At 43.0% G+C, this 23,674-nt stretch overlaps 1 protein-coding gene across 5 annotated transcripts in view; it reads right to left on the bottom strand.

Moving 5' to 3' along the window:
- The window catches only part of DDC (dopa decarboxylase), a 516,742-nt gene that overhangs the window by 261,243 nt on the left and 231,825 nt on the right, over positions 1-23,674 (bottom strand). For all 5 annotated transcript variants that reach the window (XM_075315037.1, XM_075315040.1, XM_075315038.1 and 2 more), the window contains one exon: positions 3,850-3,984. In XM_075315037.1, the coding sequence (XP_075171152.1) occupies positions 3,850-3,984 (135 nt within the window). The remainder of the gene's footprint in view (positions 1-3,849; positions 3,985-23,674) is intronic.

A 23,674-nucleotide genomic window follows, 5' to 3' on the forward strand; every position in this document is an offset into this window, starting at 1 on the left:
ATTAGAGACATTAGTAAGGACAGTTTCAGTACAGTGAAAGAAGTGGAAACCAGATTTTAAAGGATCAAGAAGAGAGTGATCTGAGAGATAGCGGAAAAGAGGAGCGTGGACCAAGTATTCCAAGAATTTAGCAATAAAGGGAAGATTAGAGACCGGATTGTAGACAGCAACGGAGTTCTGACCAAGGGATTTCTTTTTAAGTAAGGGGATTTTGATGGTGTGTTTAAATGAAGAAGGAAAGATCCCAGAGGAAAGAGAGAGGATAAATATTTGTTAGGTAGGTAGTGATTCGTGAAAGCTGAGAAGCAGGACTGGAGGAGATGTGTTGGAATAGGGTCACTGATGCAGGGCAAGAAGAAGCCAGGAGCCTGGTAATTTCTTCATCTGTGAGAGGCTCTAAGATGGAAAGTGAGCTTGAGGTGCGGGAGGCAAGGGGATTCAGGTTCTGAAGGGATTGTGCAAAAATGTTCTAATCGTTGTGTTTGACATTTTGTAGGAAATAAGTAGCTAGATTGTCAGCACTGAGGTTGGTAACGGGGCTCAGGAGGAAGTGTAAGGTTTCAAAGAGTGGTTTAGATTGTTAGGTAGTAATGTGATGAGGGTGGTAAAGTAGAATTCTTTGACCAGATGCAAAGCAGAGTTAGGCGGGCTTTGCACATTACGACATCGCAAGCCGATGCTGCGATGTCGAGTGCGATAGTCCCCGCCCCCGTCGCAGGTACGATATCTTGTGATCGCTGTCGTAGCGAACATTATCGCTACGCCAGCTTCACATGCACTCACCTGCCCTGCGACCGTCGCTCTGGCCGGCGGCCCGCCTCCTTCCTAAGGGGGCAGGTCGTGCGGCGTCATAGCGACGTCACACGGCAGGCGGCCAATAGCGGCAGAGGGGCGGAGATGAGCAGGATGTAAACATCCCGCCCACCTCCTTCCTTCTCATTGCAGCCGGGAGGCAGGTAGGAGATGTTCCTCGCTCCTGCAGCTTCACACACAGCGATGTGTGCTGCCGCATGAACGAGGAACTACATTGTACCTGTCTCTGCACCGGCATTATGGAAATGTCAGAGAATGCACCGATGATACGATAATGACGCTTTTGCGCTCGTTAATCGTATCATCTAGGATTTACACACTACGATGTCGAAAGTGACGCCGGATGTGCGTCACTTTCGATTTGACCCCACCAACATCGCAACGTGCAAAGCCGCCCTTAGGCTTTGTGCACACGCTGCATTTTTGCGTGTTTTTTGGGTGCAGTTTTGTTCCCAAAACTGCAAACATTTTCTTCTCCAGGAAAGTCTATGAGATGTCAGTTTTTCTGTCCGCATGGTGCAGCTTTTTTTTGGCTGTGTCTTTGTGGTGACCACAAAGATGCAGCACATCAATTCTTTATGCATTTTTGCCAGTGATTTTGAGCCCTTCCTGTCAATAGATTTGACTTAAAAAACGCACTGGGCAAAAATGCGGTAAAAAACTGCAGCAAAACGCAGCAAAAATGCATCTTTGTGATCACCACTAAGATGCAGCGTGTGCACATAGACATCAGTTTTGAGCATGACCTTATACTGAATAAGAAACACCAATAATTAGAGGATAAAATCCATACCACACAAGATTACAAATAAGTATGAAATATAAAGTCAATACTGTAATATTATCAAGGTGTGGGGATATGGGATCAATAGGACCATTCGGAATTGAGTATGTTAAACCAAAGAAAGAAAAACCGAACTGAGGGTCACTTAAATATTATCTTTATTAATGCATAATTAAAATGTATACATAAAAACACACACGGCTGTTGACTGGAAAAAGGCGTCAAAAACCTGCATAGCATATAAGGATCATAACAGTAATATAATGTGATGAGGCAAGAAGGGTAGTGTGAGGGAATTCAAAGTTGATGAACAATAAATATAAATATATAAATATAAATATATAAATATATGAATATAAACACAGCTAAAGTGTCAAATGTTAGAAGGTTGTGGCTAGGGATCATGCCACAATAATGGAGTACAACCAGCAGAAGGGGATTCAGCTGATAGCAGCCAGTGAGGAAGTAATCATATTTGAATTCCACAGAACACTAAGCAGACAGCCTCAAAGAAGCAGGTAAAATGCAAAGGGGGGAGGAGGCAGCTCAAAGGTATCAACCAGTAGGGAGAACATGTAGTTTAGGTTAAATTGAAAAAGTGTCAGAATAATAGAAACAAATAAACTAACTGTGTCATAAGGGGGACTAGTAATATTACTATAATATACTATGCCCCCTCTATGACACGTCTGGCTACTCGCCCTTAAATGACACTCTACATGATGGTATTCGTCTTTCCTATGACACTTTTTATGATTCGCCCCTTCTAGACTACTACTATAATATTACCAGTCCCCCTTATGACACAGTTAGTTTATTTGTTTCTATTATGCTATGTGCAGGCTATTTGCCTCAGTTGTTATGCTTGTTATCTACCTGCTCTCTTTGGGATAGGTTGGGGCCACTCGCCCCCTCTATGACACGGGTAGTGTTTTCTGCCCTTTTCATGACACGTTGCACCTGATCTCTTTATTCTAGCCTCCTCTAACATGCCCCCTCTATGACACGTCTGGCTACTGGCCCTTAAATGACACTCTACATGACGGTATTCGTCTTTCCTATGACACTTTTTATGATTCGCCCCTTCTATCATGTGTTTGGCTATATGCCTCTTCTTATCTGCCCTTTTTGTGACGTGCTCGGGCTACCCGCCCCTTTTATGACACGGTCGGCGTTTTTTCCGCCCCTTCTATGACACGCTACACAATCAGACCCTGTGCTGATTGGTCGCTAAGATACATTTAATCCCAGGCAATCCCCAATGACTCCACCCCCTGAAGAAGTCGCTACGAAACGTGCTCGCGTCGGGGCAGGCGTCGCATACCCGGAGGAGGCTGTGCTCTGTGACCTTAGGTGATTTTATCACTATTTAGTGTTTTATTGTGGCGATTCTGACACTTTTTCAATTTAACCTAAACTACATGTTCTCCCTACTGGTTGATACCTTTGAGCTGCCTCCTCCCCCCTTTGCATTGTACCTGCTTCTTTGAGGCTGTCTGCTTAGTGTTCTGTGGAATTCAAATATGATTACTTCCTCACTGGCTGCTATCAGCTGAATCCCCTTGTGCTGGTTGTACTCCATTATTGTGGCATGATCCCTAGCCACAACCTTCTAACATTTGACACTTTAGCTGTGTTTATATTCATATATTTATATATTTATATTTATTGTTCATCAACTTTGAATTCCCTCACACTACCCTTCTTGCCTCATCACATTATATTACTGTTATGATCCTTATATGCTATGCAGGTTTTTGACGCCTTTTTCCAGTCAACAGCCGTGTGTGTTTTTATGTATACATTTTAATTATGCATTAATAAAGATAATATTTAAGTGACCCTCAGTTCGGTTTTTCTTTCTTTGGTTTATTATACTGAATAAGTCCTGATGAAAGTGATTTTCGCCACAAATGCTTGGCACATCTTGCGCAGCCTTGGAGAAAATGTGTTTGCCCTCAGGATTGCTGTCATCTGTGTCGGGTCTTTCTGCATGTAGCACATGTTTCCTCCAGGGCACGCTGCAATATTTTATTATAATGTTACAATGCGGAGTCCGGAAAGGAGAGAGATGAAATGGGAGCTAAGATGACTTTAGATTGTTCATATGCTTTTGGGTATTGATGGTCCATAGATTTCTGTATGTGTGATAAGTGGGGGTGTCCTCAGTGTGGAGACAGTTCTTGACAGAGAAGGAAAGGTGGTTGTCTTCAGAGAGCGGGAAAGGGGAATCTAATAACTTTTGAACAAACCTGGTCTGAAGAATATGCTACCATACGGCTGACAATCTCTGCTTCACTTAAATCAGGGTTTTCAGCCTGGATTCTCCTTATAATCTTGGTCCTGGCAGCTAGCAGAGCCATTAATGTTGCTTCACTTGCTGTACCCTAAGAAAAGAAAGAAAGTAATTTGTTTTGTGCCAGAGTGTCCTTCTATTGGTGTGGTGCTAATTATGTCACAAAGAAAAATGATTCATGTAAAACAAATATAATTTAAAGCATTTTCAACCATTTTCCTATTAATGACCTATTGGATATGTCATCGTCAATATCAGATTGGTGGGCTATTAGCTGATTGAAGGACCAGCAAAGGCCAGATGTAAATATTGTACAGAGCAGAACACCACCGCTCTATCACACTGTTTAATGGCTGCTTCCAGGGACTGCAGATCAATTCAAGTGTGACAGGGCAGTGGTGTTCGGCTCCGTATAGTATTTACACACAGCCCTCTGCAGGGGCCTACAATATCCCACAATTATGTGGCCAAGCTATCTTCATAAGAAAACTTCTTCAATCATAATAATACACTGCTCAAAAAAATAAAGGGAACACTTAAACAACAAAATGGTATTTTAGTGTTCCCTTTATTTTTTTGAGCAGTATATTATGGATTTTTAGAAAGTACACCTGCAATGGTTGGGAAATATGGGGCATTTTTAATTATTTTAGTAATAATAACATATGGGTCTGCATAAAAAAATATAATTGTCTCACATTATTTATGGCTTTTACATGTTTAAGAAACAGCTTGCTTTGTTTACATTTACAAAGTAACGAAAATCCAGCGGATCACAGGCAGATGAATTAAAAACTTTCCTTTATTTTCATTGCTTTAAAAATGGATAGACAGCATCCACAAGGCACAGTTCAACCAACGCGTTTCGACATAACGCAGTGTCGTAAGTTCTTATTCATGGATATGGCTTTGTTTACATTGATCTCTAAGTCCAAACTTTGATGTTAATCAACCTGAATGCATTGGATTTACCATGCTGCTTAAGATTTTAGCGTAAAGATTCACTTAAGGAGGCTTTACACGCAGCGACATCACTAGCGATGTCGCTTGTGAAAGCACCCGCCCCCGTCGTTTGTGGGTCACGGGCAAATCGCTGCCCGTAGCCCACAATATCGCTAGGCCCCGTCACACGGACTTACCTGATTAACGACATCGCTGTGGCCGGCAAACTGCCTCTTTTCTAAGGGGGCGGTTTGTGCGGCATCACAGCGACGTCACACAGCAGCCGTCCAATTGAAGCGGAGAGGCGGAGAGCAGACGCAGGAAAGTGACGCCCACCTCGTTGCCGGAGGACGCAGGTACGGTGTTGTTCGTCATTCCTGGGGTGTCACACGTAGCAATGTGTGCTGCCTCAGGAATGACGAACAACCTGCATCCAGCACCATCAACGATATTTGGGATTTGAACGACGTGTCAACGATCAATGATTAGGTGAGTATTTGTGATCGTTAGCAGTCGTTCGTACGTGTCATACGCAACGACGTCGCTAACGAGAATGGATGACATCTCGTTAGCGATGTTGTTACGTGTAACAGGGCCTTTACACTCATCTAGGCAATATTCACAAGTGCTGGCTTTGCAACGTTTCACTAAAAAAAACCCCAATGCTGAATATTGATTCAAAATGCTGACTTTAGTTGAAAAAGATTTTCACCCAAAATCCACCTGGGATGGCTTTAATTTTTATGGTTTCACTTGGAGAAATGTATTTCAGTGCAATTTTCACCCCATAAAAATGAGCTGTCCGATGTCTCAAATACAAAGATGCAGTAAAATATGCATGTTGGAGTGAGTGGTGTATAGTTTTCTCAAAATGCAGCATGCTTTCATATTTTAGGTGTTTGGAGTTTTTTTTTTAAATGTGGACTTCATAATATTCCTTTTCAGATGCCTGAAAAACACTAAACACTAAAATTGTCTGCATATTGACAAACACATGAAAATAGCACAATAATTCTTGCAGGGAAGCTATGACTTATTTTTTTCCAGTTATAATAAATTGTGACCTTTTTTATAGCAAAATTGGCACAGGTTTTAAAGCACCTCTCCAGGGCTTTTTTTATTGTACCACTGGAGGAGTGCTTTAAAGGAAAGTCCCTTTACTCCTGTATTATACTCACCCACTGGCATTTTCATTTTCTATCTCTGCTGCTCTGGTCGGTCTCTTGGGATTTGTAATCTGCCAGCGCGCTCCAATGTTCTATGGAGCGTGCCGATGGTCACAACTCAATGTATCTTTATGAGAGCCTCCTTCTGGCCTTGTCCTGGCTCTCATAGACATGCATTGGGAGCTTGAGACTAGGGATTAGCAGACCCATGGAAGTTCGGATTAGCTGAGTTCGGCTGGACTTTAGTTCAAAGTTTGGTTCAGGACCCGGACTTGACCCAAACTTGACCCTAAACCCCATATAAGTAATGATGGGCGAACGCCTCGATGTTCTTGTTCAGGAGACTCATCCAAACTTTTTAAAAAAGTTCGAGTTCAGGTTCTCAGATAACATGAACTTGCGTCGGAACCCCGAACTTGGACTTTACAGTTATGCGATGGGGCGGGGGGAGCTGTAAAATAAAGAATATAGTTAATAATAAACATTGTTATTATACTTACCGCTCCTGCAATGTATCCTGCAGACCCGCTCATCCGCTGTCTCCTAGCTGCTACACCTAGCACCTCCTCTACACTAGCTGATGGTGGTCTGAATAAGATTATTACCCGGGTTTCCTCCAGCTGTATGCCATTAACCCTCAAACAACCCGGTGCCTATTCACCGCTGTAATAGTAGGTTCTCTCCTATTAGTCAACTATACTGAAATAATACAGACTACCTACCCGGATTCTTTTATAAGTGATACTTGTTCATTTTGGTGACATTAGGCCTAATTCTGATAGTCATTAGCTTCATCTTGGTTTACAGGACCCAGTTACATTTATAATTGGTTTTCCCTTATACATTCGGACCACGTTTAGTGACATTCACCTATCGTGGATATATATCCAATGCCATTGACTTACATCAGTAAGGTTGAATGGAATTTTTGACATACTCAGGATAGATTCGTTCCTGGAACTCACTGTGCTGCATCTCTGACGTCATACTCACCTCCTCCTGTTTCACAAAGATAGACCCGATTGATGAAGACCGAATTGGTCGAAACATCTTGTGTGGACTTTCAATTACGATTTTTTTTATAAATATACAATAAAGAACAACTTTGATTGAAAAGAATTCTCGTCTTTCTAGATTATTTGGGGTAGTGTGCTAGAGTTCTCTTTTTTTCCTTGGTCACATGGCTATGACATCATAGAAGGTCCTGTAGTCAGTGAAGGTTACCCGGGGATACAGCTGGCTGTGCCTGCTCGTCTGTGTGAGCAGACCTGTGTTTGTCTCCTCACACAGATGTAGTAGAGCTGAAGAGATGCTCGCCTTTGGACTACCTCGGAGGTTTTTTTTTACAGCCCCTGGACCTGAACTGTACCTAGTGCATGAACTTTACGTGTTCGGTATGAACCCCGAACTTTACAGTTCGGGTTCACCCATCCCTACATATAAGTCAATGGGGACTCAAACTTTGGTACTGTAAAATGGGTGTAAATTGGTCATAGTAAAGTCTAGGGGGGCTGGAAAAGGAAGCAAAATGCATATAAGAGCACGACAGTTGCCCTGCAAACAAATGTGAATAGGCAATTAGAAAAAAAATTACCTGGGGTTACCCTTATTTTTGATAATCAGCACAGTTAAATCAGAAAACTGCGGGCTGCAGCCCTCAGCTTTCTGCTTTACTTTGGCTGGTTATTAAAAATATGTGGGATCCCACACCATTTTATAAAATTATTTAATTAAATACTTTAAATAATTGACGTGCGCTCCCCTATATTCTTGATAATCTGCCAAGGTAAAGCAGGCAGATAGGGGCTATTATTATCAGGCTGGGAAGGCCCATGGTTATTTGGTCCTTCGCAGCCTAAATATAGCAGCCCACAGCCTCTCCAGGAATGGCGCATCCATTAAATGTGCCAATTCTGTCTCTTTGCTCGGCTCTTCCCAATTGCCTTGGTGTGGTGGCAATCAGGGTAATACTTTTGAGATTGGTGTCAGCTGTGAATTGACAGCTGGCATCAAGCCCAGGGGTTAGTAATTGATAGGCATCTATCAGACACCCCCATTATTAACCTGGCAAGTAAAGATTTAAAAAAAAAAAAAAAAAAAAAAGACACACCGGTAATAAATTTAGTTTATTTGAATCATGACTCTGCCTCACTCCTTCGTTCACCAATTTAGAAAAATATTGAAGTTCCGATGTAATCCAATTAGGGAATAAAGACTCCCCCACACTCCCACATTCATCAATTTATTAATTAAAAAGAAATCCTTGATACTCCAACGTAATTTGGTTGTGTAATGCCCCACGACGCCCATGGTTTCCTATGGAGTTTTGTTTTGAGAATGTGTGTATGTGCTTTTTAACTCTATACTTGCCAAGTTAGAGCTGAAGTAAGACAGTTTTGCTTGAAAAAAACAGATGTTTTTGACTGTCACAGTAAGACGAAATGTGAGCACATATCCTAACAGCAGGTTCAAGTCCCCAAAGAGGGCTAAAAAATAAAATAAAGGTTTTTAAAAATATAAGAAGTAAATCAAAATTAACATAACCCCCTTTTCCTCATTAAAAAAAGACAAAAAAACTTATTTGATACCACTGTGTTCATAAAAGTCTGATCTATGGAAATGCAAAATTATTTTACACGATTTGTAAATGGCATAAAGAGAGAAAAAAAATCTAAACACTTGAACTGTGTCTTCTCAATCGTCACAACTGCACCAAAAAATGCAGTAAAAAGCAATGCTAACTAGGCACCTACCCCAAATTGGTAGCAATAAAAAAGTCAGCTCACAAATCAAAAAGATAATCCCTCACACAAGTTCATCAACACAATCATGAAAACATTACCAGCCTCAGAAAACAACAACATAAACTGGGGGTTTTTTTTTACAAATTTCCTTATTTTTTAATCACTACCTAAATAAAAGAAATTTAGACAAGTTTTACATTTCTATTATTGTACTGACTTGAAGAAACATATTGCAAAGTCATTTTAATAGCAGAATGAACACTAAAAACAAAACCTAAAAAATAGTTGAGAAATTGCTGAGGTCTTTGAAATATCACCACACTTGGAATTGTTTTCCCATTTTTACTGGTAAAATGAATGGTGTCTTTCAAAATTATGATTACAAATGAAATTGTTAAAAAGGAAAATCTGCTGGTTGGGAAAAGTTAAGGCTGAGATATTAAGGGGTATACATTACATTGTGTGCATAATTATTAGGCATGTCAGTATTTTAACCATATTATCATCATGTAGATTTTCCAATTCCAAGCTGTATAAACTTGACTGCTTATTGTTTGAAACATATCCGGTGATGTATATTTGTAATGAGGGAAGGTGAGGCCTAAGCATATCAACAGACTTTATCAAGATGTGAAAAATTATTAGGCAGTTTTTTTTCCTTATGCAAAATAGACCAAAAACGAGATTTAACAGACTAAAAAGTAAAAAATGATTAAACATTTTACAGAGAAAGGCAAAACATTTTGGTACTGTGTTAGCCAGTTGAAAAATGATTGATTGCTCTCAGTGAGAGAAACAAAATTATAATCTTGTAGTTCTAATACCTTTTAATGGCTAACTAAAATAAAATAAAATGGTGTTACAAAGCAAGCTTTCAAGATTCCTTTGGTCTTTTCATCAGGCATGGTATGACAAAATATCTGAAGTAACACAAATATATACACACACGCAGAGGGCTGGCATAATAAAAGGACATTTAAATTAACAAACACTGAGCTTAAAGAGTGAATCCTTAATTAGCTTTGATTAGTAATGTGAAAGTTTTACTGTCCCAATATCCATGTAGGATCAGAGGCCTGGTGCCCTCACTGTCTCTTGAGAAGACCCCTCAGATTTTGTAGTGTGTCATACATTCTCCCGACAGGTTGAGTCCTGTGTGCACAGAGTTAAACATTGTAATAAAATTGTATTCCCAGACCCTTCAATGGCTCTGGGATCTGTAGTTGCCTTTTAATATGACAACTTTCATGGGGTTTATGTTGTGTCCTGAAGCACAGAAATGTTTGGCCACAGGTAAATGTTTTTTTTTGTCTGTAATTGTATGGCAGTGAGATCTCATTCTTGCCCTCAGTCTCTGTCCTGTTTCTCCAACATAGAGACCCCCTATAGGAAATATAGGGCACAGGATTAAGTACACCACATTGGAGGAGGAACATGTGAATGTCCCAGGAATCTTATAATCCTGCTGTGTGTTAGGGATCTGTATTTGGTCTTTGGTCTCTACATGAGAGCAGGTTTTGCAGCTCTTTATATTGCAAGGATAAGTTCCTCTTTGTGTGTCTGAGGGCATCGAGCTTCGGATCATGATTCTTCTTAAATTAGGAGGTTGCCTGTAGCACAGCAATGGAGGATCTTTGAATATTGTTTTTAACCGGTTATCCTTGTGTAAAATGTGGTGAAGTTTCTTGGCCATTCTTCTCAGTACCTCAAGCTGTGGGTTGTAGGTCACCACCAGAGGTACACGACTATTTTCCTCTTTTTGTTTGTATTGAAGCAGTTCACTTCTAGGGGTCCTTGTGGCTCTAATGCTCTGATCATCAATAGAGGTGGAGTGGTAGCCTTGGTTTAAAAATGTCTTTTTAACCCCTTAAGGACGAAGCCAGTTTTGTCCTTAATGCCCAGGCCATTTTTTGCAATTCTGACCAGTGTCACTTTATGAGGTCATAACTCTGGAACGCTTCAACGGATCCCGGTGATTCTGACATTGTTTTTTCGTGACATATTGTACTTCATGATAGTTATAAATTTAGAACGATATTTTTTGCTTTTATTTGTGAAAAAATCGGAAATTTGATGAAAATTTTGAAAATTTTGCAATTTTCAAACTTTTAATTTTTATGCCCTTAACCCAGAGAGTTATGTCACACAAAACAGTTAATAAATAACATTTCCCACATGTCTACTTTACATTAGCGCAATTTCTGAAACAAAATGTTTTGGGGTTAGGAAGTTAGAAGGGGTCAAAGTTCATCTGCAATTTCCCATTTTTTCAACAAAATTCACAAAACCATTTTTTTAGGGACCATATCACATTTGAAGTGACTTTGAGAGGCCTAAGTGACAGAAAATACCTAAAAGTGACACCATTCTCAAAACAGCACCCCTCAAAGTACTCAAAACCATATCCAAGAAGTTTATTAACCCTTCAGGTGCTTCACAGGAACTAAAGCAAAGTGGAATGAAAAAAGCAAAAAATAAAATTTTACCTAAAATGTTGCTCTACCCCAAATTTATTCACTTTTAGAAGAAATAACACAACAAAATGAACCCCAAAACTTGTTACCCACTTTCTTATGAACGCGCCAATACCCCACATGTGGTCAGAAACCTTTGTTTGGACAAATGGGAGGGCTCGGAACAGAAGGAGCAATATTTGAATTTTGGAAAGCAAATTTGGCTGAAATAGATTGCGGGCACCATGTTGCATTTACATGTCCGCTAAGGTACCTAAACAGCAGAAACCCCTCACAAGTGACACCATTTTGGAAACTAGACCCCTTAAGGCTTCTATCTAGGGGTATAGTGAGCATTTTGGATCCACAAGTACTTCACAGATTTTGATAACGTTACGTTGTCACATTGAAAATTTTCATTTTTTTCTCAAAAATGTTGCTTTAGCATCAATTTTTTCACTTTTTCAAGAGGTAATTCCAAAAATTTGACCCCAACGTTTGTTACCCACTTTTTTATGAGCGCGGTGATACCTCACTTGTGGTCTGAAACCTTTGTTTGGAGAAATGGGAGGGCTTGGAACGGAAGGAGCAATATTTGAATTTTGGAAAGGAAATTTGGCTGAAAAAGATTGCAGGCACCATGTCGCATTTGGAGGACCCCTAAGGTACGTAAACAGCAAAAAAACACCACAAGTGACCCCATATTGGAAACTAGGCCCCTCAAGGAATTTATCTTGATGTTTGGTGAGTACCCTGAACCTCCAGGTGCTTTACAGAAGTTTATAACGTTGAGCCATGAAAATAAAAAAATAAAATTTTACCACAAAATTGTTACTTCAACCAGGTAGCTTTTTTTTTCACAAGGGTAACAGGAAATAAATCACCATGAAATTTATTGCGCAATTTCTCCTGAGTTTGTTGATATCTTGTATGTGGTGGAAATCAACTGTTTGGGCACACTACAGGGCTCAGAAGAGAAGGAGTGCAGTTTGACTGCAAAATTGGCTGGAATCAATAGCGGACGCCATGTTGCATTAGGAGAGCCCCTGAGGTGCCTAAGCAGTGGAGGTCCCCCACAAGTGACCCCATTCTGGAAATAAGACCCCTCAAGGCTTTAATCTAGGTGTATATTGAGCATTTTGAATCCACGAATACTTCACAGAATTTGATAAGCTTAGGTTGCCATATTGAAATTTTCATTTTTTTCACAAAAATGTTGATTTAGCGACACATTTTTCACTTTTTCAAGAGGCAACAACAAAACGTGTACCCCACAGGTTGTTATCTAATTTCTTGTGAGCGCAGGGATACCCCACATGTGGCCAAAAACCTTTGTTTGGATAAATGGGAGGGCTTGGAATGGAAGGAGCACCATTTCAATTTTGGAAAAGTTGAAGTAAATTGCGCGCACCATGTCACATTAGCAGGGCCCCTTGGGTACCTATACATCAGAAACCCCCCACAAGTGACCTCATTTTGGAAACTGGACCCCTCAAGGATTTTATTCAGGAGTATAGTAAGCATTTTGAATCCACAGGTACTTCACAAAAATGTTGCTGTAGCAACAAATTTCTCACTGTTAAGGGGGCTTTACATGCTGCGACATCGCTAATGCGGAGTCGTTAGGGTCACGGAATTGGTGACGCACATCCAGCCGCATTAGCGATGTTGCTGCGTGTGACACCGATGAGCGATTTTACATCGTTGCAAAAACGTGCAAAATCGCTCATCGGTGACATGGGGGTCCATTCTCGATTATCGTTACTGCAGCAGTAACGATGTAGTTCGTCGCTCCTGCGGCAGCACACATCGCTATGTGTGACGCCGCAGGAACGAGGAACCTCTCCTTACCTGCCTCCCGGCCGCTATGAGGAAGGAAGGAGGTGGGCGGGATGTTCCGGCCACTCATCTCCGCCCCTCCGCTTCTATTGGGCGGCCGCTCAGTGACGTCACTGTGACGCCACACGGACCGCCCCCTTAGAAAGGAGGCGGTTCGCCGGTCACAGCGACGTCGCCGGGCAGGTAAGTATGTGTGATGCGTCTGCGCGATGTTGTGCGGCACGGGCAGCGATTTGCCCGTGTCGCACAACAGATGGGGGCGGGTACCCACACTAGCGATATCGGGACCGATATCGCAGCGTGTAAAGTAGCCTTTAGGCTATGTGGCCATGATCCAGCGACACGGCGTCTAGTACCCAGTGTCAGCCTCCTGCAGAAATGTGAGTGTTGTCCACGGGAGAACGCAGCTGCCCATGCCCACGATTTGGGTTCAGGCTGCTGTGGACTTTAGTTCTATTCTACCTGCAAAGAACACTCATCTCCGCAGCATAAATTGACATGCTGAGGCTCGGGAAGCTGCGCCACAGGTCGGTTTATGCTGCGGAGAAAAGAAACACAGTGGGCACGGGATTTCTAAAAATCCTGCCACTGTGCTTCTACTGCACAACGCAGCGTTATGGACGCAGGGAAAACACTCTGCGCCCAAAACGCTGCAAACCCTGATTGTGGGCACACAGCGTAAAATGCTACAGTGGATGAATGGATAGATGTCAAACATATATAACGTCCCACCCCCCTGCATATTCTAAGCTGGCGCCCTTTAGTGCCTTTCATGTGACACTAAAGGATGCCTAGCCTTGTATTTAGCCCAAAAAAAAATAAAATAATTAAAATAAATGACGTGGGGTCCCCCCTATTTTTGATAGCCAGCTAGGGCAAAGCAGACAGCTGTAGCCTGCAAACCACAGCTGACAGCTTCATCTTGTCTGGTGATCAATTTGGAGGGCTCCCCAAGCTGTTTTTTTTTTTTTTAATTATTTATAAATAAATAATTAAAAAAAACAAACAAACGTGGGGTCCCCCCAAATTAGATCACCAGCCAAGGTGAAGCTGACAGCTGGGGTCTGGTATTTTCAGGATGGGAAGAGCCATGGTTATTGGACTCTTCCCAGCCTAAAAATAGCAGGCCGCAGCCGCCCCAGAAGTGGCGCATCCATTAGATGCGCCAATTCTGGCGCTTCGCCCCAGCTCATCCCGCGCCCTGGTGCGTTGGCTAACGGGGTAATGAATGGGGTTGATACCAGGTGTGTAATGTCACCTGGCATCAAGCCCAGCAATTAGTTATGTCACGGCGTCTATCAGATACCCGACATAACTAATTGACAGTAATAAGAAAAAAAATTGACAACAAAAAAAAAATTATTTGAAAAAACACTCCCCAAAACATTCCCTGATTGACCAATTTATTGAAAAGGAAAAAAAAATCCACTATAATCCATTTGGACGTCCCACGTCGACTCTGGACCTTCTAGAACATGGGGGGCACGTTCAGGGAACGTATCCCCCATTTTCTAGGAGGGCAGACCCTCCATTTGAGGAGAGTGGGTGCAAAGAATCTGCACCCACCCTCCCCGGGTCACAGCTGCACAGTGCTGAGCAGCAGCCAGCGTCTCTGAACACAGGAAGCTGTCATCTGCTCGGCACATGTGACCGGAGTCTGCAGAGAAGGAGCCGGAGGAGGGGGCCGCGGGGGATCAGCGCTCCGGTATGTATGACACCGGGGGACACCAGGGGGGGGTAGGGGGGGACCCGGCAGGGCCTAGGGAGCAGGTTTCTGTCGTATGTGTTATGGCACATACGACAGAAACCATAGGAACACTGTAAATGCGGCCGGCGCGCTGCTGTGCTCTCCGATGCGCGCGGCCATCTTGGATTTTCGGGAGGGGGTTGGGGGTCGGGGGGGCACTTTGGGGATACCGAGGGGACCGGAGGGAACCGGGAAAAAGATTTATCTCCCATCTGGCATGTTTGATCATGCCAGATGGGAGATAAATGATTTTTTACCGGCGCGGTCATTTACTATAACTTGATGATCGGTATACGGTGTATACCGGTCATCAGGTGAGCGGGGACCGGAAAAACCGGCCCGAATCATGATCTCCAGGGTCTCAGCTACCCCCGGCAGCTGAGACCCCGGAAATTTTCTGACTCTGGGGGGCGCTAGACCCTTTTTTCCGACCGCCGTTTTAAAACGGCAGAAAGGAATAAGTACCCTTTTTTAGTGCCGTTTTAAAACGTAACGCGGTCGTAATGGGGTTAAGATGGGTTAAGTGTTCATCCCTGTCTGCTGGGCTGGAACAGATTACGATTATAGCTGAGGGCCTGACTGTAGACCATGGACTTTTTAATGTGTTTGGGATGGAAGCTGTCCCATCTGAAGTATGTGGGACAGTCAATAGGTTTCTGATACACTGATGTCTGGATTGAACCAGGTTGAATTTTTATGGTTGTATCCAGGAAGTTGATTTCTGTTTTCGAGTTGTCCAATGTCATGTTTATGGTAGGTTGAAATTCATTGAATTTTTCATGGAATTTTAATAGAAGCTCTTGTTCAGGCTCAGTCCAGATTATTAAGATGTCATTTATGTTTTATATTTCTATCTGTGAGATTATTTAGTTCTCCGGCTTTGTCGAGGCGTCCAGGTCATCGTAGGCACGCCCCACGGCTACTGTTAGTTGTGTATCAGGATTAGGTCTGCAGTCCGTTTAGTTCCCAGGCACTCTGTTACATTCTGGGATGCCGCATTATTTGATCCTCTCCGCTCCCTGAATAATAACAGTACCACTAGCCTAACCTAGATTCCAGGGTACTCAAAAGAAGGAAAAAAAAAAGGGGAGAAAAAAAAAAAAGGAGTGTCAGTATTTTTTTTTTTATTTTGTGTGTATTTTTCCTCTTATCTCTGGGTGCTGTGGAGGATCTTGCTGTCATGGATATCACACAATTGGCTGAGCGAGTTGAGCAGCTTACTTCTCTGGTTAAGGATATATCTGATTATCTTGCCCAGACACCTGCTTTAGAACCTAAAATATCTTTACCGGATTTGTTCTCTGGGGATCGGTCTAAATTTATGAACTTCAAGAACAATTGTAGGTTATTTTTTGCTTTGAAACCCAAGTCCTCTGCGTCTTCCAAGCAGCGAGTTCAGATTGTTATCTCTCTGCTGCCTGGTGACCCCCAGGATTGGGCCTTTCTCTGGCGTCTGAAGATCCTGCTCTTGCGGATGTGGATTTTTTTTTCAGGCTCTAGGATCGTTATACAATGAACATAATGCTATTGATCAAGCTGAGAAAACTTTATTGGCTTTAATCCAGGGTCAGGAACCTGCTGAGATATACTGTCAGAAATTTCGTAAGTGGGGGGTCCTTTCTAAGTGGAATGATGCAGCTCTTGCGGCTCTCTTTCGGAAGGTGTTGGCAGAGCTCGTTAAGGATGTTATGGTGGGCTTTCCTGTCCCCTCTGGTCTCGACGCCTTTATGTCAGGCCATTCATGATTGGGTACAGCCTACTTCTTTGAAAAGCCTTCAGATGTTTTTGGGTTTTGCTAATTTCTATCGTAAATTCATAGACAATTTTTCCAGTATTGTCAAGCCATCGATTGATTTGACTAAGAAAGGAGCTGATGTTGTAAATTGGTCTTCAGAGGCAGTCTTGGCTTTTCAGGAGCTGAAAAGGAGGTTTACTTCTGCTCCGGTCTTGTGGCAACCTGATGTGTCTATTCCTTTTCAGGTGGAGACTGATGCCTCAGAAATTGGAGCTGGGGCTGTCTTGTCTCAAAGGGACCCTATGACTTCTAAACTTAATGCGGGCGTCACACAAGACGATCTATCGTGCGATGCATCGTCCGGGTCACGGTTTTCGTGACGCACATCCGGCATCGTTTGCGACGTCGTTTTGTGTGACACCTCCGAGCAATGCTGAATCGGTCACAAATCGTGAGTCGTATATACATCTCTTATTTTTAAAAAATCGTTTATTTTTCATGGCGCCGGTTGTTCATCGTACCCGGGGCAGCACAGTTCGCTCCGTGTGACACCCTGGGAACGATGAACACAGCTTACCTGTGTCCCGCGGCACCCGCCGGCTATACGGAAGGAAGGAGGTGGGCGGGATGTTTACGTCCCGCTCATCTCCATCCCTCCGCTTCTAGTGACGTCGCTGTGACGCCGAAGTCCATCCCCCTTCAGGAAGAGGATGTTCGCCACCCACAGCGAGGTCGCTCAGCAGGTAAGTATGTGTGACGGCGGTTTAATGACTTTGTGCAACACTGGCAGCGATTTGCCTGTGACGCACAAACGACGGAGGCGCGTACGATTGCTCGTGCGATCGCACAATAGATCGTACCTTGTGACGCCCGCATTAGACCCTGTGCTTTTTTTTTCCGAAAATTTTCACCACCCGAGTGAAATTATGATGTGGGGAATCGGGAATTATTGGCTATGAAGTGGGCTTTTGAAGAATGGCGACATTGGCTGGAAGGGGCGCGACATCAAATTGTAGTACTTACTGATCATAAGAATTTGATCTATCTTGAATCTGCCAGGAGGTTGAATCCTAGACAGGCTAGATGGGCCTTGTTTTTCACATGCTTTAATTTTGTAGTCTCTTATATTCCTGGTAGTAAGAATATTAAGGCGGATGCCCTTTCTAGGAGTTTCTTGGCTGATTCTTTGGATGTGACTGAGCCAGCTACCATTCTGCATGAGGGAGTGATTCTCTCTGCCATTTCACCTGATTTGAGACTTGCTCTTGAGGAATTTCAGGAGAAAAAACCTGACAGATGTCCAGGAGGGAAATTGTATGTTCCTGACCAATGGAGGAGTAGAGTGATGTCTGAAGTTTATTGCTCTGTGTTGGCTGGTCATCCTGGGATTTTTGGCCCCAGGGATTTGGTGAGTAGGTCCTTTTGGTGGCCTTCTCTTTCTCATGATGTGAGGAGTTTTGTGCAGTCCTGTGAGATCTGTTCTAGATCCAAGTCTTCTTGTTCTTGTTCCAGTAGACTATTATTGCCATTGCCGGTGCCTAAGAGACCGTGGACTCACATCTCTATGGATTTAATTTCTGATCTCCCTGTTTCTCAAGGGATGACGGTTATTTGGGTAATCTGTGATAGATTTTCTAAAATGATTTTTTTTTGGTGCCACTGCCGAAGTTGCCATCAGCTTTGGAGTTGGTACCTTTGTTTCTTCGTCAGGTGGTTCGTTTGCATGGTATTCCTGAGAATGTTGTGTCCGATAGGGAAGTCCAGTTTGTGTCTAGATTCTGGAGAGCTTTTTGTTCTAGGCTGGGAGTTGAGTTGTCCTTCTCCTCTGCGTTTCATCCTCAGACTAATGGACAGACGGAAAGGACAAATCAGACTTTGGAAACCTTTTTGCGCTGTTTTGTGTCAGCTTATTAGGACGACTGGGTTTCTTTTTTGTCCTTGGCTGAGTTTGCTCTTAATAATAGAGCTAGTTCAGCCACTTTGATGTATCCTTTTTTCTGCAATTTCGGGTTTCATCCTCGGTTTTCTTCGGGGCAGATGGAGGCTTCCGCCTGCCTGGGTCGGCAGTGGAGAAAATGCAGCGTATTTGGGATCAAGTGGTGGATAAATTGTCCCACTCCCAGGAAAATGCCCAACGGTTTGCCAACCGACGTAAGACTGTAGGTCCCCGGTTTAAGGTCGGGGACTTTGTTTGGTTGTCTTCCAGACATGTTCCTATGAAATTTTCTTCCCCGAAATTTAAGCCAAGGTTCATTGGACCTTATAAAATTTCAAGGGTAATTAATCCTTTCTTTCCATTTGGTTCTTCCAGAGACCTTCAAAATTCACAATGTCTTTCATAAGTCTTTGTTGAAAAAATATGTTGAACCGGTAGTGCCCACGGCTGCACCTCCTGATCCTGTGTTGGTCGAAGGGGATCTGGAATATGTAGAGAAAAAAATTTTGGATTCCCGTATTGCTAGATGGCAGCTCCAGTATCTGGTCAAGTGGAACGGTTACAGTCAGGAGGATTATTCTTGGGTGCCTGCATCTGACATACATGCTGATCGCTTGATCCGTGGTTTTCATCGAGCCCATCCTGACAAACCCAGGGGTTCCGGTGAGGGTTTGGTGATCCCTCCTCAAGGTGGGGGGTACTTTTGTGAATACGTTTTCCAGTTCGGAGCTCCCTCTTGTGGTCAGTGCTGGCAGTGCAGTTGATGTGTGGAATGTAAGCAACACACCTGCAGAGGACTGGCAATCAGGGTCTGACTGGGCTATTTAACTTAGTATCTTTCTCTTGTTACTTGCCAGTGGTCAATTGCTCCTGTGTGTCCAGGACATTCTGCAACAAGCTCTGCTCACTTCCAGAACTTCCCTCAGATAAGTGGTCTTCTACATCTGTTATTTGTTTACCACCTTTTGTTGTGGTTCTGCTTTGATACTATGCATGATTCCTAATTTGTCTGTGTGGAGTTGTGGTGGAATGGATCATTCCCTGCTGGGAGTGTCGGTATAGTTAGCTCCATGATTCTGCAACATTTGTGTTTTGTCATGCTTGGTATTATTCAGTCCCTCATCTGTATTACTGTTTTTTGGATCCCAGTAACATCTGAGTGCTGGTACAGAGGGGGAGAGGTTTAGTAACCTCAGGATTTTTCCATATCAGTAGTGCTGGTATTTAATATGGTTTTTACGGCTGCAGACAGTTGCTCTTTCCTATCCTTTTCTAGAAAAATAGTTTGGGCCTCACCTTTGCTGAAATCTGTCCTTGCTTGCTTTGTATTGTGTTTTTCTATATCACCATAGCCTTTACATGTGGGAGGCTATCTATCTTTGGGAACTACTCCGAGGCAGATTACCTTTCTTATATTTCTGTGAGATTATTTAGTTCTCCGGCTTTGTCGAGGCATCCAGGTCATTGTAGGCACGCCCCACGGCTACTGTTAGTTGTGTGTTAGGATTAGGTCTGCAGTCCGTTTAGTTTCCATCCATTCTGTTACCTTCTGGGATTCCACATTATTTTATCCTCCCCGGTCCCTGAATCATAACAATAAGGATTCCCCATCCATGGTGGCTAAGATGGTACTCTCGGTTAGGGGACCTATTGCAGATAGCTTTTTTTTTTTTTCTCACAAGAGAGAAAGGCGGCACCCTTGAAATTTGTGACCAGGAACCTATTATCCTTCAGTCTTTCATATTCCAGAACTACAGCCTCCCTGCAGTGCCCAGAAGTACAATGTATTCAGTACTCAAACACATGGCTAAGATAAGAAAGACTCTAAGGCTGGGTTCACACATAGCGACAATGACAACGACGTTGCGGTTACGTCACCATTTTCTGTGACGCAACAGCGACCTTGTATGTTGCTGTTATGATCGCTGCTTAGCAGTCAAACACAGCGACGCAGCAGCGATCATAACGTCGCTACATGTGCAGAGAGCAGGGAGCCGCGCACACTGCTTAGCGCTGGCTCCTTGCTCTCCTAGCTACAGTACACATCGGGTTAATTACCCGATGTGTACTGCAGCTACATGTGAAGAGAGCAGGGAGCCGCACACACTGCTTAGCGCTGGCTCCCTGCTCTCCTAGCTACAGTACACATCGGGTTAATTAACCCGATGTGTACTGCAGCTACATGTGCAGAGAGCAGGGAGCCGGCACTGGCAGCGTGAGAGCGGCGGAGGCTGGTAACGAAGGTAAATATCGGGTAACCACCTTGGTTACCCGATGTTTACCCTGGTTACAGCTTACCGCAGCTGCCAGATGCCGGCTCCTGCTCCCTGCTCGCTTCATTTCGTCGCTCTCTCGCTGTCACACACAGCGATCTGTGCATCACAGCGGGAGAGCAACAATAAAAAAAGAACCAGGGCTGTGTGTAACGAGCAGCGATCTCACAGCAAGGGCCAGATCGCTGCTCAGTGTCACACACAGCGAGATCGCTAATGAGGTCACTGCTGCGTCACAAAAACCGTGACTCAGCAGCGATCTCAGCAGCGATCTCGCTGTGTGTGAAGCACCCCTAACCCGACCACCAGTGAACAAGACATGTAAGTAGAAATATTAAGACTGGGGAATGAAAGATCTGAAGATAAATGTTTCAAAACTTTAATGTAATGATGAAATGAGAGCGAATCTTGACGTATCAAATGGATGGTCCCGCAGCTGTATCAGTAATGGCCATAGAACTTCACTTTGACTTAGACGCTACAAGGTGGAGGTGGGTACTGCTATGGGCTGGGATTATTTTAAAATGAGTTAGATGGACTTTTTGGGGTTGAAGATGCATGCAAAATCAACTCCCAAACCTACTGCCATTTTCTAGAACACATCTTCTCCAAGCCCTGATTCAGGAAAAAGTCTGCATCTTTCTTGAAAACCAGGATATTTTCTGTAGGAGATTGCTCCATCACATGCATCAAAGTACAGGCATGGACAAAAGTTTTGAGAATGACACCAAAATTATATTTTCCCATGATCTGTTGCCCTCTGGTTTTTAATTGGGTTTGTCTGATGTTTACATCACATACAGAAATATAATTGCAATCATATTATGAGTACCAAAAGGTTATATTGACAGAATGAATTAATGCAGCAAGTCAATATTTGCAGTGTTGACCCTTTTTCTTCAGGACCTCTGCAATTCTCCCTGGCATGTTCTCAATCAACTTCTGGATCAAATCCTGACTGATAGCTGTCCATTCTTGCATAAGCAATGCTTGCATTTTGCCAGAATTTGTTGGTTTTTGTTTGTCCACCTGTCTCTTGATGATTGCCCACAAGTTCTCAATGGGATTAAGATCTGGGGAGTTTCCAGGCCATGGACCCAAAATCTCTGTTTTGTTCCATGAGCCATTTAGTGATCACCTTTCCTTTATGGCAAGGAGCTCCATCATGCTGGAAAAGGCATTGTTGGGCACCAAACTGCTCTTGGACAGTTGGGAGAAGTTGCTCTTGGAGGACATTCTGGTACCATTCTTTATTCATGGCTGTGTTTTTAGGCAAGACTGTGAGTGAGCCGAGTCCCTTGGCTGAGAAGCAACCCCACACATGAATCGTTTCAGGATGCTTAACAGTTGGCATGAGAGAAGACTAGTGGTAGCGCTCACCTCTTCTTCTCCTAATAAGCTGACTTTACCCCAGTCCTCAGCAGTCCACTCCCTGTACTTTTTGCAGAATTTCAGTCGGTCCCTGATGTTTTTTCTGGAGAGAAGTGGCTTCTTTGCTGCCCTCCTTGAAACCAGGCCTTGCTCAAAGAGTCTCTGCCTCTCAGTGCATGCAGAAGCACTCACACCAGCCTGCTGCCATTGCTGAGCTAGCTCGGCACTGCTAGTAGTCCGATCCCGCAGCTGAAACAGTTTTAAGATACGGCCCTGGCGTTTGCTGGTCCTTCTTGGGCACCCTGGAGCCTTTTTGGCAACAATGGAAGCTCTCTCCTTGAAGTTCTTGATGATGCGATAGATTGTTGACTGAGGTGCAAACTTAGTAGCTGCGATACTCTTCCCTGTTAGGCCATTTTTGTGCAGAGCAATGATGGCTGCACGTGTTTCTTTAGCGATAACCATGGTTAACTGAAGAGAAACAATGATACCAAGCACCAGCCTCCTTTTAAAGTGTCCAGTGGTGTAATTCTTACTTAATCATGACTGATTGACAGCCAGCCCTGTCCTCATCAACACCCACACCTGTGTTAATGGAACAATCACTAAAACAATGTTAGCTGCTCCTTTTAAGACAGGAATGCAATGATGTTGAAATGTGTTTTGGGGGTTGAAGTTCATTTTCTTAGCCAATATTGACTTTGCAAGTAATTGCTGTTAAGCTGATCACTCTTTGACATTCTGGAGTATATGCAAATTGCCATTAGAAAAACTTAAGCAGTAGACTTTGTAAAAATTAATATTTGTAGCATTCTCAAAACGTTTGGCCATGACTGTACTCCACTGCTTGGCTAGTCAAAAAAGGTCTTACATATGAAACAATAATTACATGACCTCCTTCCTCACCTGACTAAACTCTATTGAGAAACTCAGAAATTGTGGTTCCTTCTTAAAAAGGAGATATAAGCATCATTCACACAATAAGCTTTTGGTGAGTTTTTGATATTCTCTGATTCAAAAATGCAACGTCCTACAGGTCCAGCAAAATAGATGGGATTTAAAGAGATGTCATTTCCACTGTGCTTCTTTTCTTCTCAGTGTAAATTCACATGCCGTGTCTGTTTCAACTCTTCAACATGTCAATTTCTCTTGTGGATACTCTGCATCTTATGTGCAGATTTTCCCTATAGACTTGCATTAATGGCGGCATATCTGCAATTAAAACATGCACATGCATTTTTAGTGTGTTTTTGTGAGGTAAATGCATGAAAAACGCATGTAATCCGTATATATGTATATCAGTAAAGTTTTGTGAAAGACAAATACAAGGAAGTTTCAAAAACAAAATAGCTTTATTTAAGACACTGAAAAGAGACAAAAACCCTAATGTAAAAAAACGCACACAAAAACTCAATGAAATAATGCAAGTAACCTAACTTAAAGGGAACCTGTCATCAGAAATTTCGCCCAAAAGCTAAAAGATTCCCCCTCTGCAGCTCCTGGGCTGCATTCTAGGAAGGTCCCTGTTATTATTGTGCCCCATGTGAGACCAAAATAAAGCCTTTATAAAGTTCT

The sequence above is a fragment of the Anomaloglossus baeobatrachus genome, chromosome 6, assembly GCF_048569485.1.
Source record: "Anomaloglossus baeobatrachus isolate aAnoBae1 chromosome 6, aAnoBae1.hap1, whole genome shotgun sequence".
In the NCBI taxonomy this organism is placed as follows: Eukaryota; Metazoa; Chordata; class Amphibia; order Anura; family Aromobatidae; genus Anomaloglossus; species Anomaloglossus baeobatrachus.